Here is an 18,099-nt window from a genome sequence, read left to right on the forward strand (position 1 = left end):
AATTCCATTACAGAAAACTGGCACATGACCCATATTCAGTTGCAGTGTTCCCTCACTTTCTCCCTTCAAAATTTAAAAGAAACAAAAACCAAAAAACAGAAGGGAAAAAAAAAAAGGCAGCTACCGAGACACCAGAGGTCTCAACAGTGTAATAGATCGAGAGAGAATCCTGACGGGCCGACGTTCCTTTGGATTCTGTGAATCTATGCTTGTTGCTAACTTGCTATCCTCCCACACTGACCAACAGTACCACAACCCACGCCAAAAAAAAAGAAAAAGAAAAAGAAAAGACTTTTTTTTGCTTTTCCTCTCTCTCTCTTCGGGTCCATTTGGGTCGGATCGGGTCCGTTTGGTAAACCCAGACCCGACCCAGAAAATGATTCGGGTCCAATTTTAGGATCCGACCCGGACCCGCGGATCCTAAAATTCGGATCGGGTCGGGTCGGATCGGGTCACGGGTCGACCCGACCAATTTGAGCCTTAGTGAGTTCCATTTTAATATCTCTGTACTTTTCGACTTTATTACTTACACAGATATGTGGATATATGGGCCCGGCCTCTCTCTCTCTCTCTCTCTCTCTCTCTCTCTCTCTCTCTCTCTATATATATATATATATATATATATATAGAAAAAATCTATATTTCATGTTTTACTTTTTATTTTTATTATCAGAGACATCTATTTTTTCCAAAAGTGATTTCTCGTCTTTCTTCCCGATTTACTCCATCCGCGTGCTTCTCACTCACTAAATAGGAGTGCTGGTTGAAAAATAAAAACATGCGCCATTTGAGCTCAATCTATCTGTTTATTTTTTAAAACATAAACTTAGTTAAAAAATAGAATTCCAGTTGGATGAAATTGGGAATCAACGTTAAGATGTCGGTCCTGCTACTTCTCTACGTAAGACAATTCACGGACGGTGAAAGCATGCGCCATCAGAACCGCAACACTCTTTTTTTGCTACATTTTTTTTTTACATCCATTTTAAAGAACAAACTCAGGGGCTAAATAAAGATAGAAGTTCTCTAATTAACAGAGCCCATCAACTCTCTCTCTCTCTCTCTCTCTCTCTCTCTCTCTCTCTCTCTCTCTCTATATATATATATATATATATATATATATATATATAATTCACGCGTCGATAAGGATCGTGTGCAATGAAAAACCTTCACATCTTCTTTCTTCCTTGTTAAGTGACATATTCATCAGCTTTTTGATACATATTGTCAGCTTTTTTAATACATACACAGTAACAACCCAATATATATCTCTAAATAAATTGATATATAGCTTCCAAAATATGGTATCACCGTATATAGTATATAGTATATAGGTAGTTGATATACATTTAGCAATATAGTCATCTAATATTCCAATACACGATTTTCAAAATATGATGCTTATTAGTATGCACTAAATAGTCAAGTAATACACACTTAGTTTCTTAATACATACTGCAAGCTTTTTTAATACACACCCATTAGCAACCTAATATATACCTTCAGGTAAATTAATACACTACAGAAAAAGTAAATTTTACCAACGCTTTTTTAAAACGTCGGCAATTTTTAGCCTAGCGTCAACATTTGCCGACGCTTTTAGCAAGCGTCGGCAACAGACGATGCTAATAAGGGTCGGTGTAGTCGCCGGCCTAAGACGACGCTTTTTAGCGTCGTCGGAAGCCAACCAGCTCTCCAAAGGCGTCGGAAGCCAACGAGCTCTCAAAAGGTGTCGGAAGCCACCGCCCTCTCTCTCTCATCCCTCCTCCCTCAACCCATTCCAAAGATCGAAGAGAACGGAATGCAAGCATCTATTTAACCCTCCAATCCATCGCCTCAAACCCTCCTCCTTCTTCCGAAACCCTCGACTACTGCGTCCACTTCCCCCCTCCCCCTACCCCTGAAAACCCACCTCCTTACCCCCCGCCCGACCAAGCCGACGGCCAGACTCTCGCCGCTGCGGCCGAGAGGCCTCCGGTCTCCGAGAACGGCCTGGCTGCCGTGACCCACAGTGGCACCGACAAGGATGTGTCCGGCGGGGAGGAGGAGATCAATAGCCGCCGCCGCCGCCGCAGTCGCTGGGACCCTCCGGTGTCCGGCGACAGCGCTGGCGATGGGTCTTCTGGTGGCCGAAAGCGAAAGAACCGGTGGGCCGATGAGGAGCCCAAGCCGGTCGTCCAGCTCCCTGACTTCATGAAGGAGTTCGCCGCCGACCTCGACCCCGAAGTCCAGGCGCTCAACTTAAGGCTTCTTGAAATCAACCTATTTCTTCAATCCGGCATGCCCCTCGACGACCGGCCAGAGGGCGCCCGCTCCCCCTCTCCAGAGCCAATCTACGACAACATCGGTATCAGGATCAATACTCGGGAGTATCGAGCAAGGGAGTGGCTGACGAAGGAGCGGCAGGAATTCATCTCCCAGCTCATCCGCCGGAACCCAGTGTTCAAGCCCTCGGCCGACTACCGCCCTCCCAAGCTCCAAAAGAAGCTCTATTCTGGATCCCGACTTCGCCCCCCTCTCCCCTGAACCGCGGATCCTCAAGTCCCGCCTCGTCGCCGGCGAGACCCTATACGGCCTCTTTCTCCTGCGCTCCTCCCCGACCCTCCCCGAGATCGCCGGCCTCGCCGGCTACGACTACATGGTTGTCGACATGGAGCATGGCTCTGGCAGCATCGCCGAGGCCCTCCCTTGCCTCCACGCCCTCGCCGCCGCCCGCACCCCGGCCATCCTCCGCCTTCCGGAGCTCTCTGCCGCCTGCGCCAAGAAGGCCCTCGATCTTGGCCCCCAGGGCCTCATGTTCCCCGTGATCGAGTCCCCCAGCGCTGCTGAGCTCGCCGTCTCCCACCGCGCGGCGTCCGCGGGAAACGGCAGAATATAAAGATGAGAGGATATCATATGGTAACGGGGGCAGTGGATGTGGGGATTTTTCGGCAGGCGGCGGTGGAGGACGTGCGGCGGTGGAGGAGCGCGGAGGTGGACATTGGGGAGGAATCGAGGAAACGAGGCTCTGATTCAAAATAATTTTTAATTTTTTTTTAAAAAAAAAATATTTATAACGACGCTTTAAAGTGTCGCTAACTGGGTTTTTAGCGACGCTTAAAAGCGTCGCTACAAACGTCGCTAAAAACCAACTTAGCGACGCTTTCTAGAAGCGTCGGCAATTCTTTTTTCCACTCTGACATAGCCGACCCTTTGGTGACGCTTTGAAAAGCGTGAAAAGGATAAGCGTCGGTAAAGGTCTTAAAAAGCGTCGCCAAATCTTGTTTTTCTTGTAGTGATATATAGTTTTTAGAACATCGTATTTACAAATATATTGCACGATTAGTATATACAATTTTCAGAAGAAAAGAAGAAAGAAACTCAAAAGGAGAAAAAAAGACTTAGTGGATAGAAGATACCACTTGATAAGAAAAAAAGATAAAAAAGAAGCTTGATGGGAAAAAAAAGGATATAGATGGTCATTTTTCATGAATAATCTCTCTTTGTGTGTATAATTTATTATTATTATTATTATTATTATTATTAAGTTAGAGCACTGATGGGCTTCACTAAAATTTTTTATCCTATTTAATTTTTATTTTTAAAAAATAGATATAAGTGTTAAAAAGAAAGTTTTTTTTTTTTATTTTTTTTTTTACGGTGCGTGCCTGATATGATTTTTGTTCCCATGTGGGCAGCCTGTCCATGTGATGCGGCAGAAGCTGCAACTATAAAATGTACGATTTGAAAAATTTTTGTTCACACATGCAAGACGTACCGACCAAAACTTAAAATACCATATCCGTCAGACGACGAATCCGCTACAGATTCACTGGTGTCCGTGAAAAAAGGAAGCGCAAAAACGTGGCAGAAAGCTGTTGTAAAAAACAAAAAATCAAGCTCGATATAAAGTAGCTGAAATATGAATACTGATTATAAGATGGATAATATAAAATTTTCAACAAATTAACTAAATACGAATAACTTTATCCAGCCAAGGGGCTAAGAAGATAGATAATCATATTAATATGAAATGATTTCAATGTCCTTCAGTTCTTTTTTTTTCTTACTTCTTTCATCCTTTGGATTTTTCCATAGTCATTCTTTCACTTTTTATAAGATGGTATTAGTGATAGATATTGAGTACTAACTAAATCATAAATAACTTTATTTACTGATTAATTGCTTAAGAGATAATTATCAAAGATTAAAGTTATCAAGGGTCATAAACTATTTAGTATCCAAACAAAGTTTTAATTGTTACGTATCACGTGGGTATCAGAAATTTAAATATTATAAAAATATCTATTCCCCAAGCAGCTATTCAGAAAGCTCTCGATCTTTCGCCAACGTACCAAATTTCCATTAAAAGACAAACGCGTGACCCACGATTCCACTGCTCCCTCTCTGTCTCTCTCCCTAGCTGGCGGATCCCATTATTCCACGAGTTTTACCACAAGCTCTACCAGCCGAATCCTCCCATTCTAGCTTTCAACTGGTCTATCAATCTCCAAGCTTTCCGCTCTAGTCTCCGGCCATCTCTTTCGTCCATGGTCCAGATGCCGGCAAAGAGGAGGCGCTGCGCCCCCTCGGCATCATCTTCTTGTTTTTTTTTTTATACTAAGATGAGTAAATCATATATGACGAGTACGAATACACTCAATAAAATCAGAAAACAAAATGCCTCGAAGTGTCCTGGGCTCCTCCGTGTCTTCTTCATCCCACTCACTAAATATGAGTGCTCGTTGAAAAACAAAAACATGCGCCATTTGAGCTAAATCTTTCTGTTTATTTTTTAAAACATAAATTTAGTTTAAAAAAAATAGAAGTCCAGTTGGCTGAAATTGGGAATCAACGTAAACATGTCGGTCCTGCTACTTTTCTACAGGCGGTGAAGGCATTCGCCATCAGCAATCTTTGCTTCCAAACAAGCACACGGGAGAAAAAAAATCATATAGGACATGGCATCGTAGAACTCTTTTTTTGCTGCATTTTTTTTTACATCTATTTTAAAGAACAAACTCGGGAAGCTAAATAAGGATAGAAGTTGTCCAGCTAACTGAGTTTGTCAATTTTATAATTTACAAAAATAAAAAAGGAGAGCTTTCACGTGTTGATAGGACCGTGCGCAAGGAAAAACCGTCGCATTTTCTTTCATCCTTATTAGTGGACGTATTTATCGGCTTTCTGATACATACTGTAAGCTTTTTTAATGCATACATAGTAGCAACTCAATGCATACTTCTAGTAATCAGTACATAGTTTTCAGAATATGATATCACCGTATATAGCATATAGCTAGTTGATATGCATCTAGTAGTCATCCAACATTCCAATACATACTTCGAGGTAAATCGATAAACGGTTTTCAAAATATGATACTTACCAATACACACTAAATAGCCAAGTGATACATACTTAGTTTCTTAATATATACTGTAAGTATTTCTAATACACATACAGTAGCAACCTAATATATACCTTCAAGTAAATCAATACATAGTTTTCAGAACATGATATTTACAGGTATATTGCACTATTAGGTGATACATACCTAGCAAACTAGTCCTCTAATATTTCAATATATATTTTTAGGTAAATCGATATATAGTTTTAAAAAGAAAGGAAGAAAAAGACTGAGTAGGAAAAAGAAAGACCTAATGGATGGAAGATATGGCTTGGTACGAAAAAGGATAGAAGGAGAGACTTGAGGATAAAGAAAAAAAAATATAGGTGGTCATTCATAGTCTTCCTTAGTGTATATATTTTTTTAAGTTAGAGGATTGATGGGCTTCATTAATAAATTTTTTTTTTATCCTATTTGATTTCTGAATTTACTTTTTAAAGGTAGATATAAAAAGTTACGTCGGAGTTTTGTCCCACATTTTTTTTTTATGGTGTGTGCCTGATATGATTTTTGTTCACATGTGGGCAGGCCTGTCCATGTGATGCGGCAGAAGCTGCTACGCCGCTCGTAAAGCAACAATAAAATATGCGATTTTCAAAATGGCCGTTTTATGCACATGGCTTACCGACCAGAACTTAAAATACGACGACCGATCCGCTAAAATTTTTATTTATTTATTTATTTATTTATTTTTGGTGAAAACAGCAATTTATATAGCTATAACACGAGTACATCCTGCCAAGTCACAAAAAAATAAAAAATACAATGAAGACAGTAAACCTACTGCGGATGTCCAAAGGATCTTTCTGGAATGCCGCACAACATGGAACGCAATCCAGTCTGCTATCCTATTCACCTTCTAGAACACATGTACCGTCTGGAACTCGTCCAACTCCATAACCAGCCTACGAATCTCACAAATAAGAGAATGATCATCTCCATACTTGTCCGCATCCAGAATCCAATCGATCACCATTGATGAGTCCCTCTTGAGGTACATCCGTTCGGCATTAAGAGCCTGCGTTGCATAGGATATATCCTTCCAAGCTGCTAGCAGCTCTACCCCAGCTACAGTAAGTCCTGGCGTACAGCGTCCCGCCACAGTTTCCTTGGTGCCTGTGAAAAAAATGATGCACAACAACGTGGCAGAAAATTGTTGTAAAAAACAAAAAATCAAGCTTGATATTAAAATAGCTGAAATTTGGATATTGATTATAGAATGGATAATATAAAATTTTCAACAAATTAACTAAATACTATAGTCTATATATAAAAAAAAAAGAATAACTTTATCCAGCCAAGAGGCTAAAAAGATAGACTATCATATTAAAATTTCAATAGTATGAAATAATTGCAACGTCCTTCGGTTCCTTTTTTTTTTTTCCTACTTCTTTCATACGTTGGATTTTTCCATAGTCATTCTTTCACTTTTTTATAAGATGGTATTAGTGATAGATATTGAGTACTAATCAGGAAGACCGCTTGCAATCAGTGAGTTCAGAAAGGACTGAATGGAAAGCGTAAATAACTTTATTTACTGATTAACTGCTTAAGAGATAATTGTCAAAGATTAAAGTTATCAAGGGTCATAAACTATTTTTATAATTGTTACATATCACATGATTATCAGAAATTTAATTTTTATAATAATATCTATTTCCAAAGCAGCTTTTTTTTTTTTGGTGAAAGCGGCAATTCATATAGCTCTAACATGAGTACATCCTGCTAGATCAGAAGAAAGCAAAAAATATAATGAGGGCAGGAGCTCTACAGTGGAAGTTCAGCAGATCTCTCCGGAATGCCGTGCAACATAAGAGGCGACTCAGTCTGCTGCTCTGTTCGCCTTTCGGAATACATGTATTGCCTCAAACTCGTCCATCTCCAAAGCCAGCTTGCAAGTCTTACGAATAAGAGGATGACCATCACCATACCTGTCCGCAGCCCGGATCCAATCGATAACTATAGATGAATCCTCCTCGAGATGCACCCACCCGACACCGAGCACCCGCCTCGCATAGGATACGCCCTCCCAAGCTGCCCGCAACTCAGCCATAACTACTGTGAGCCCTGGCGTACACCGGCCACCTGCTGCAACCAGACGCCCAAGGTGATCTCTGATGACAAATCCAACCCCTCCGGACCTTCCATCCAATGCCACGCTACCATCAAAGTTCACCTTGAGATAACCGAGGGGTAGCGGCACCCAAAAAGCAACGACAAACCTAGGCGCTGAAACAGCATAATGAGTACCCCAGATGTCCCTGGCCATCCTAAGAAAACATAAGTCGAGACAGGAGGAAACCTCTCCGGCTTGAAGCACAGCTCTATCCACCACCATCCTCGCCGAGAACCTCCTGCCCTCAAACAATTGCGCATTCCGGTCCAATCAAATGTGGTAGGCCAGATATAATCTAAGTATCCCCGCCTGAGCAAACCTAGTGCTCCGCACAAATACTCTCAGCAGATGTAACAAATCCTGTGCCGACTCCACCGAACAAGAAAGAGGGGCAGGTGACCTCCTCCATATCTCCCTAGCCCTGGGACACTGCACCAAAGCATGCCCGATGGTCTCCTCAGCGCCTAAACACATCTCGCAATACTAAGAGATCCGCACACCCCGCCTAACTAGCACACTCCTGGTAGGTAGGCAGCCCCAAGCCACCTTCTAGATGAAAAGTGCCACCCGCGGATGAATCCGCATCCTCCAGATCCACCCTCCCTCAATTTGCCTGACTGGCTCCCCACTGAAAAGAGCCTGGAGATCTTTAGCTCGCACCTACGACCGTCCCGACGGCACCCAGATCAGCCTGTCAAACTCCCCCCCGGTGGGCACCGGGAGAGCCAGGACCATCTCTGCCAGCTGCTCCCCAAACACCTCCTGGACCAACCCCATCCTCCACCTGCCCTCATCTGGGATCATCAGGTCGCTGACTCTACAACCCGCTAAGCGTCCCGAATCCACCATGGTCGGCAGACGGCTGATCGGCCACGCGGTCACCCAACAATCCTCCAATACATCGATCGAGCGTCTGTCGCCAACAGCCCATCTGATATCCAGCAATACCACCCCCGCTCTGGCGCACATCTCCCTCCACATCGGAGAGTGGTGGCGGGCTGCTCTCACTCCGGGCACCAAAACTCCATATTTAGCCCTCAACAGCGAGGACCACATGCTATCAGGCTCCATAACAAATCTAGCAACATGGCGCGCCGCTAAAGCCTCCCGCCTCTCCAGTAATGACTGCACCCCTAAACCTCTACATCTAGTCGGCTGACACACCACCTCCCATGCCAGCAGATGAATACCATCTCTACCACCTTGCCTCCCCCAGATGAAACTTCTAAGAAGCTGCTCAATGGTCCTCAGAACCGCCACTGGGATGAAGGAAGTGGAAAGTAGAGGTAGGGATCGAAGAGTGGACTGACCGAACCAAAGTAATCCTCCCCATCATAGATAATGAGTGCCTCTGCCAACCCTTGATGTAGCACAACTGTGGGGAAAGAGAAGAAGAGGAAGAACAAGAGAGGGAGAAGAAAGAAGAGGTTGTAGGGATGCATGAAGAGGAGAAGGGGAGGAGGAGGAAGAAGTAGAACAAGAAAGAAGCTAGGGTTTTCTCATTCAATCGTCAGTTCCCTTATACATGAGAGGGGTGGTCTTTATATAGACCTTACATATTGACCCAATTACATAAATCCAATTGACCAGTCTAACAACAAAATAACGAACCAAATTAACTTGACTAAGAAAAAAGTAAATAATGCAATAAAAGAAAATGGCTCGGACTCAAATGGACCCAATCTTGGTCTGACTCAATCCGGGGGCTCAGGATCATCTGGATGAAAGGCTCTGATGTCCCTATCAACTCCTCCTAGGTGAGAGAAACTCGATCCCGTCGAGTACATGTCTGGCCGGCTATCGTACTGCTCCAGAAGATCGGGGTCAAGGCGCTGCAGCTGGGCTCTGGAAATCCACGTCACGTCGGACTTTGGTCGACCTTTCCACCGAACAAGGTAACGTTGGTAACCACCATTCCTAGTTGAAATAACCTGCTCATCCAATATATGTTCTATTTGTTCTCTGCGTGCATGAAATTTGGGAGGTGGTGGCTCAACAGCAGGTAATAGGCCAGGGTGTTCAACATGGGCAGGTATATCAATAAAGGGGTCAGAAGGCATGAATATTGTCTTTTTGTATGGGACTAAATCTTCAATATTAAATGTCACACTAATTCCATAGTCATCAGAAGGATTCACAACATATGCATTCGAACTGATTTTCTTTAAGATTTTGAACGGTTCCGCACTACAAGTTTGCAATTTCTTAAACGTCTCCAAAGAAAGTCGTTCAAACCTAATTCTTATAATGACGTAATCTCTTTCACTTAACTCTTTATAACGTTTGTGTAAATCAGCAAGAAATTTATATTTTAAGTTATTAAAGTAACTACAATTGCTGATTTCTTGATGCAATGAATATGGATGTGATACAATTGATTGTGCAGACTCAACGACTCTATACTGATGAGACATGAAAAACAAGTTTATGGGTTGCCTAGGTTTGTAATCATGCACCACTTCGAATGGACTCATACCTATGAACTTGTTAACTGAACTATTATATGCAAACTCAACTGTCGGTAATATTAAATCCTAGATCCTAGCATATGCACTTGGGTTGAGCTTATGTTGTGGAAGGTTGGGCAAAGATGCCTCGGGAACTATATCAATTGCGTGTTGGATATCACGCATCGGAGGAAGAGCATCCAGAAGATCATCAGGGACTACAAAATGAAACTCCTCTAGAAGGGAAACTACTACCGGGGAATGTTCAAGGTTGGACTCCGCATGGGTATCTTTAGCTACAAGTGCCAACTCAGGTGACTGGCTCTCAATATCTTTCACTACTTCTTCGATAGTAGTGATGTGAAGTGGCTTGGTTGTACTTAGATCAATAGTCTCCCTTTGGGAATCATTTTGGACAAAGTCTAATTCTGTAGGTTCATCTTCAAAGTCTTCTATATTTGGTTCATAGACTTCTTTGACATATTCGACCTCTTGGCTCCTAACTTCTGGTTCAGTAATCAGGTAGGTTCTAATGGAACATTGGGATGCTATGTGGTCGAGTTGTTGACACCTTGAGCATCGGGTTTGGTGCCCAAGAAAATGGGAAAGGATTACAGGTGGTGCAACCAAATCGATTTTAGGTTGGGCTGCAATAGGGGTTGGCGGCGTAGGGGTCCTAGAATTTTGAATGAGCTCACGGATCTCTTGTTTGAATTTCTTGCATCCAGCCCGCATGGCAACGATCTGTTCTAGGAGAGACCTCAAAATGTCGGAATTCATGGTAGCTATAGGGGTTTTAGGTTGATTGAGATAGTGCTCCATATCACTATAGGTTGGCTTGCAATGATGACACTGGGTGATGATGTGAAATGCAGTGTCACTAATGAAACCCTAATAAATATGATGCAGGACCAAATTTGATGCAGGACAACCTACTAATGCAATCTATTATGATTTCAGAAATCAGCAAGTTTTTACAAGAATAACTTAAAATTTAAATGTTGCTGATTTTTTTACTTCGGTTATTCAGAATTAAGGATTAAGATTATTCAATTTAAGAAATTAGATTGCAATCAAGTAGTACAGTTGTTCTGATCCTAAAGTAATCTGGTCGAATAATATTGAGAAACGTCCTGTTACTAAGGTGTGCTAATTTAATATCAAGATTTAATGGGTAATAGGGTGGGTTCGGAAGTGAAAGGTTCAATGTTCTGAATTGTGACAGCAATATAAGTTTTCAAAATGTGGCTATCATGCAAGAGGACTAGAACATAATTAAATGAACAAGCCCAAGAAAAATGGAAACCTATCACCTGTCGTGAAGTAGTCGACCAAAATCGTTTGCTCGTGGCTTCCCAAGCAGTGGAGACGATGACAATGCCGACACTTAGTGAGGGCTGATTGTTGAATCCGAGCTGTTCAGTTGAAATGGACACTAAGAGGATGCTGCTGTGGGCCTATAGTAGTTGTACAGTGTGAGCGTGAAAGGTCTGCAAGCCTGTGGCTGCAGTTGGGCCCGTGTAATGAAGAAAGGAGGGTGGGGTGGTATGGCCTTGTTGAGGGGAGGGTGATGGGGCTCGTGTAAGAAAGGGCCTGTTGGGCCCTCAAATTGAATGAGGGAGTGGGGATGGGTTGGAGCGTGGCGGCGGAAGGGAGAAGATGTAGTTGGTGGAGCGCGGCGGAAGGAAGAGGGCACGGGCGCAACGGCGGAGGCGGTGAAGGCGCGACAGAGGCGGTGGTGGCGCGGCATGCGAGCTTCAGCGGCGGCGGGAGGTGGCTTGGGCTCGGGCGGCGCGGCTCGGTGGGGAGGGAGAAGACGGGGCTCGGGCGATGGCGGATCTCGGCGGCAGCAGAAGGCGGCACGGTGGAGGCGGCGAAGGCGGAGTGGCACGGGCGGAGGCGGAGCGGCACGGGCGGAGGCAGCGAAGGCGGCGGAAACCCCTAGGGTTTCCCTTCGGTAGAAACAAAGGTAACGAGTGTTTTTTTTTTTTTGTGGGACACGTGCAGGTCACGTGATCCTACGTAATTTTTTTTTTTTTGGAACGGACCCGGGCTAGTGGGTTTTCGGGTTTGGGATCTTACCCGTGAAGCGCAGTCCGTCTTCAATCTCCCGACGGTTCGGAAGGGCGTGCCGATCTTCGCGGCTGGGCCTGCGGGATGGGGCTGCGGCGGCGGAAGAAGATGATGGGGCGGTGGGTTCGGCTCCTCTCCGCCGTGCTTCGCTCGCGGACGACGACGGGAGAACGTGGCGGCGTGCTCGGCTGCGACGGTGGGGCGGGGAAAAAGGGGGCGTCGGGTTACACGAGATCGGGCGTATTCTTCTTCTTCTCGCGCCCGATCGCCGGCCTTCTTCCTCGGGTGCCGTCGGTTTGGGTTCCGACCGAGGCCAGGGAAGTGAGGAACCCCACCTCAGTCGGACGAGAGGGGCTTTGGATGGGGCGTCCAAACCCTTGTCTTCTTCTATTCTTTTGTTTTTTTTGTGTCTTTCCCCTATAAAGCCTGAGGCCCACAGGGTGGCCACAGCCAACAGCAAATGGGGCTCGTTTGGTTCGCGGGAAAAGAAGGGGGGAAAGTGTGGTCAACGGGAAAGTAATGAGATGCCTCTTGTTTGGTTGGAGTTTTCAAAGGAGAGAGAAGGAAAAGTTGTATTCCCATGGGAATGTGATTCCCACATTTCATGGGAAAGTCTTTCCCATGAGAAACATGGGAAAGTTACTTTCCCATGAGGCGGGAATCACTCCATTTTTACTTTTTTCCAAAAAGTCCCTTCAGCATTAAAGAAGCATTAAAGAGGCATTAAAAACCTAATTTTTATTAAGGGCATAATAGGAATTATATATAATTTTCCTAGGAAAGTGGATGGCCAACCAAACATAAGCACCTTGGAAATTTGTCACTTTCCCATGGTCAACCAAACATGCCAAAAATACTTTCCTAGGCATCCTCTTCCTAGGAATTTGTTTCCCAGGAATCATATTCCTAGGAAGGAAAATGCTCCCCGCGAACCAAACGAGCCCATGGTGTTTGTTGATGACGGACTCTGCTTTTGGCGGTGGCTTTCGTGGGGATGCGGCGGTCTGCAAGGTGGGGGAGGCAGCGGCGGCGGTCTAAAGGCGGCGGCGGGCTCAGGTACGATGATGGGTGGGGAGGGTCTGGCGCAGGGGTTTCTCCCCTTCTGTTCTTTGTGTGAGAACCGAGAGGGGGAAGAGAAAAGGGGGGGATCGAGGCTTTTGCAACAGTGGCAAAGCCGTGGCTCTGATACCAAGTTGATGTAGCACAACTGCGGAGAAAGAGGAGAAGAAGGAAGAACAAGAGAGGGAGAATGAAGAAGAGGTTTTAGGGACGCAGGAAGAGGAGAAGGGGAGGAGAAGGAAGAAGTAGAACAAGAAAGAAGCTAGGATTTTTTTCACTCAATCATCAGTTCCCTTATACATGAGAGGGGTGGTCTTTATATAGACCTTACATATTGACCCAATTACATAAACCCAATTGACCAGTCTAATAACAAAATAACGAACCAAATTAACTTGACTAAGACAAAAGTAAATAATGCAATAAAAGAAAATGACTCGGACTCAAATGGACCCAATCCGGGTCTGACTCAATCCGGGGGCTCAGGATCATCTGGATGAAGGGCTCTGATGTCCCCATCAACCCTCCACCCTCTGCCGGATGCTGGCCTCCAGAAAAGTACAATCCTTGCCGCGCAGTCGCCGACTAGAAAGTGGGACCTCAAGTACCTCATCGTGCCATTCTGCTCGGCTACCCCCAAAATCTGCATGATAGAGTTCTTCTCCTCCTGTCTGGTCAACGGGCTAAAACAAACTGCAGATTTCGATAAATTAACCCGTTGACCCGACATAGCACAATAGTTTCATAGGACCCTACCAAGAACCCGGCCATCCTACCGAGCCGACCGGGCTAGTAGCAAACAATCATCCGCAAAGAGCAAATGAGAGATCGAGGGAGCACCCACCACTGGCCTGTAAACCTCCAACTCCTGAGTGAGCACAGCCTGATGCAAGGATCTGGATAAAGCATCTGCACAGATAATAAACAAAAGTGGGGAACGCGGGCATCCCTGCCGCAATCCTCCTGACGACACAAAGAAACGGAAAGGTGTGCCATTCACCAGGATGGCAAAAAAAGGAGCCCTGACACAACCCATAATCCACTGAATCTATGTCTCCGGAAAACCAAACACCTGCAGAGACTGATGCACAAAGTCCCACCGCATCCTATCATAGGCCCTCTCCATATCAAGCTTGACTCCCATCAAGGTCCTCCTTATCGGGGCCCTCCCCAAATCGAACATGAACTCCTGTGGTATCAGAACATTGTCGGAGATGCTCCGACCACCTATGAAAGCACCCTGCTCCGGACTGATCAGCCTCGAAAGTAAGTCCCTCAACCTGACAGCAAGAATCTTCGCCGTTGCCTTATACAAAGTGGCGCACAGGTTGATCGATCGAAAGTGATCCGGCTCAGTAGCATCCTGCCGCTTCGGTATCAGGGTAATAAAGGTCCTCTGCCAGTCCGATGACATCACAGCTGTAGTAAAAAACTGCTGTATGGCCGCCGTCACATCCTAACCCACTACCATCCAGTACCTTCGGTATCAGGGTAATAAAGGTCCTCAAGCCGAGGATGATGGTGATGGGGCCTAGGCGTCTCCACCACCAGATCCGCTCCGACCACCGTCGGAGATGAAGACTCGCATGCCGTCGCCGAATGACCTATCCGCCCACATTTGGGACATGGGATTGGCAGGTTTTTCTGCCAGAACTTGGCCTCTCTTCCCGCCGATCTCCCCATCACCATCATCCCCTGCTTGAGCGAAGTGGACGCATCCATCTCCACTTTCACCCTCACAAAACCATACCTACCCTCGCCCCAAATTTCCATTAAAAAACAAGCACGTGACCCGCGATTCCACTGCTCCCTCTTTATCTGTCTCTCTGGCCGATGGATCCCATTATATCACGAGTTTTATCGCAAGCTCTACTAGCTGAATCCTCCCATTCTAGCTTTCTACTTAACCATCAATCTCCACTAACTTTCCACTCTAGTCTCTATCCGTCTCTCTCGTCCATGGGTTCAGCTGCCGGCGAAGAGGAGGCGCCACGCCCCCTCCGCGTCTTCTTCATCCCATTCTTTGCGACGGGTCACATGATCCCCTTGGTCGACATCGCCCGCCTCTTCGCCTCCCGTGGCGTGGACTCCACCGTACTCCTCACCCCAGCCAACGCCGCCCTCGTCCAGCCCACCATCGACCGCGCAGCCGCCGCCGGCCTCCCCCTCCGCACCCTCCTCTACCCCTTTCCCTCCGCCGCCGCCGGCCTCCCACCCGGCGTCGAGAACATCAGCGCCCTCCCCCCCTCCGAGTGCCATAAGATCGACGCCGCTTCTCTTCTCACCCGCCCCGACCACGACCGCCTCCTCCGCCTCCACCGCCCGGACGCCGTCGTCGCCGACACCCACTTCCCCTGGACCACCGCCATCGCCCGCGACCTCGGCGTCCCCCGCCTCTCCTTCCACGCCCTCGGCCTCTTCCCCATCTGCGTCATGGGCGCCCTCTTCCGCCACCTCCCCCACCTCTCTGTCGCCGGCGACGACGAACCTTTCCTCGTCCCTGACCTTCCTCACCCCATCCACATGGTCCGACGCGAGCTCCCCGACTTCCTCCGCGGCGAGACCCCCATCACCGCCGCTATGGACGACCTCCGCGAGGGCGAGTCCGGCAGCCTCGGTGTAGTCGTCAACAGCTTCGCCGAGATCGAGTCCGCCTACGCCGACCTTTACCTCAAAGCCGACCGCATGCGGTCCTGGTTCGTGGGCCCCGTTGCGCTTGCGTCCGCCGACGCTGGCGACCTCGCTGCCCGCGGCGGCGACGACCCCTCCGCTGCCGCCAACCGCGAGCGCTGCCTCTCGTGGCTCGACACCAAGGAACCAAACTCGGTGGTGTATGTTTGCTTCGGGAGCTGGAGCCACTTCTCCTGCGAGCAACTGAAGGAGATAGCGTTGGCATTGGAGTTGGCAGGGCACCCGTTTGTTTGGGTGGTGAGGGAGGCCGCCGGCGAGGAGTGGATGCCGGAGGGGTTCGAGAGACGGGTGGAGGGAAGGGGTCTTGTGATAAAGGGGTGGGCCCCACAGGTGGCGGTGCTGGGGCACGGGGCGGTGGGAGGGTTCGTGACGCACTGCGGATGGAACTCGGTTCTCGAAGGGGTGAGCGCGGGGCTGCCCATGGCTACGTGGCCGCTGTCGACGGAGCAGTTCATGAACGAGAAGCTGGTGGTGGAGGTGTTAAAGACAGGGGTGAGGGCCGTGGCCGAGGGGCGCCGGCGGAGCACGGCGGTGGAGGAGAAAGGGGTGGTCGAGGCGGCGGAGATAGGAGCCGCAGTGGGGAGGATAATGGGGGGAGGGGAGGACGCGGAGGGGATGCGGCGGAGGGCAAAGGAGTACGGGGAGATGGCGCGGGCGGCGGTCAGGGAGGGGGGTTCGTCGTACAAGGGGCTCACCGATTTGATCGAGGAGATTCGTGCATGGCCCAAGAAGGACGCCGGATTGGTCCCGTGATTTGGATTCGTGGGTAATTAATAATAAGCACTGGAAAAATGCTCCTCGTCTTTTATGACAAGTGGCTGTGTTATTTCTGTGTGTCAGATTCCCTCCTTTCAGCCTCCAAGATCGTCTCTCTCTTCTCGATGTGAAATCTCATCAATAAGTTTGCGGTTTTACCAACATCAAACGTGGACCAGCTGAGCCATGGGCTATGAATCAAGCCGCTCGCGAGCAACCCGGTTGAGAAACTAGCGAATCTAAAGCCCCATTTCATTACGTCAATGCTCAACTGGTCAACTAGTCCACTCCAAACTCCTTGGATTTGCTTTAATAAGTAGAACCCAGGCTTGGATCGATAGCAAAGACTAGCTAGCTCAAGCTCACTTGTAAGGAAATGAATCAAGGTTGAATATTGATAGTTAAGCTTGGCTAGAGCTCCACCCAAAATAAAATATTCCTTTCTTGCCAAGCCAAGCTCTAGCAGATCAAAACTGAGCTAGGCTCATTTGCAACAATAGTAGATAGTCTGATTATGCTTAATTGCATTTAAAATACGTGTCATGCAACCAATCGCGCCAACATTGTGCATCTAAGCATGCATGACCCATTTAAGCCATCCACTCTATCTAATGGTGCTAACTTGTGGTCACATGAGCCGCACCGCATGCACCAGAGCATGCTTTTCTCATGGAGTGTGGAGAATGCTGCCACTGGGCTACAATTTAGTTTGTGAAGTAGGTTCAGACAAGGAGGTTGCCAACACCTCTATTAAACTCCCAGTTTGAAACTAGTTCTCTATTGATTCTAATTTCTCTTAAGATGCTTGGAGTCATAGAGACAAAATGAAAAAGAATTGGAAAGTAGTTATTCCAATAGCTCTTTCTTCCATTTTCCAGCTAGAACTATTTTCATTTTCAAGGTGTCCTCACTGTAATTTCTTATTTGGGTGCTTGGGATAGGTTATTCATAAGATCAATATAAATCGCCGTAAGAGGAAGGTAAATGGTACGAGAAATCAAAATTTCCATTATTAGGGTGATTTTGGAATGAAGATACCTAGAATACGGGCAACCTAAATCACCTCTTTTTCTGAAAATGATACGTAGTCCCTGTTTTACTTGTGATGCTTGATGACTTTCCTCCATGCATGAACTTCTTCGTTCCTTGTTTGAACGCCTTAATATGAGTCTGCTCAAAATGGCTATATGTGTGAAAAAGCTCCTGTAACCATAACCATCCAAACAGGACCTTCAGTGCGATCTTGCAATTTTTTGTTTTAAAGCTGGGAAATGTTCTAACTTGTCTAGGAAATAACCAGCTTGCTCGTATTCTGTGACTAAGTAACATGACGACGCATCTACATGGATTATCCTCAATAGTTTATCTTATTTTTGAAGTATCTAAACTCTCAAGTGCTTGCAAACAAAATTCGATATAGCATTGAACGATGTATTATCAATTGCAAACAAAACTCTTTTTTTCGAGCTATGTGCAGGAACTTTGCTATATAATATCAGTACGCATGTATTCTAATGTACAAGGTAATGACCAATGTTAGTCAACCAGTCGGATTGCTGAATGTATAATCC

At 46.4% G+C, this 18,099-nt stretch overlaps 1 protein-coding gene across 1 annotated transcript; it reads left to right on the top strand.

Moving 5' to 3' along the window:
* Positions 1 to 14,640: 14,640 nt before the first annotated feature.
* On the top strand, positions 14,641 to 16,586 carry LOC103722677 (scopoletin glucosyltransferase-like). The gene has a single exon (XM_039125554.3). The coding sequence runs from the start codon at positions 14,915 to 14,917 to the stop codon at positions 16,523 to 16,525; it is 1,611 nt and encodes a 536-aa protein (XP_038981482.1). The 5' UTR covers positions 14,641 to 14,914; the 3' UTR covers positions 16,526 to 16,586.
* Positions 16,587 to 18,099: the final 1,513 nt, after the last annotated feature.

The sequence above is a fragment of the Phoenix dactylifera genome, chromosome 1 (assembly GCF_051530095.1).
Source record: "Phoenix dactylifera cultivar Ajwa chromosome 1, Ajwa_hap1_PhDact_Kaust_v1.1, whole genome shotgun sequence".
NCBI classification, from domain to species: domain Eukaryota; kingdom Viridiplantae; phylum Streptophyta; class Magnoliopsida; order Arecales; family Arecaceae; genus Phoenix; species Phoenix dactylifera.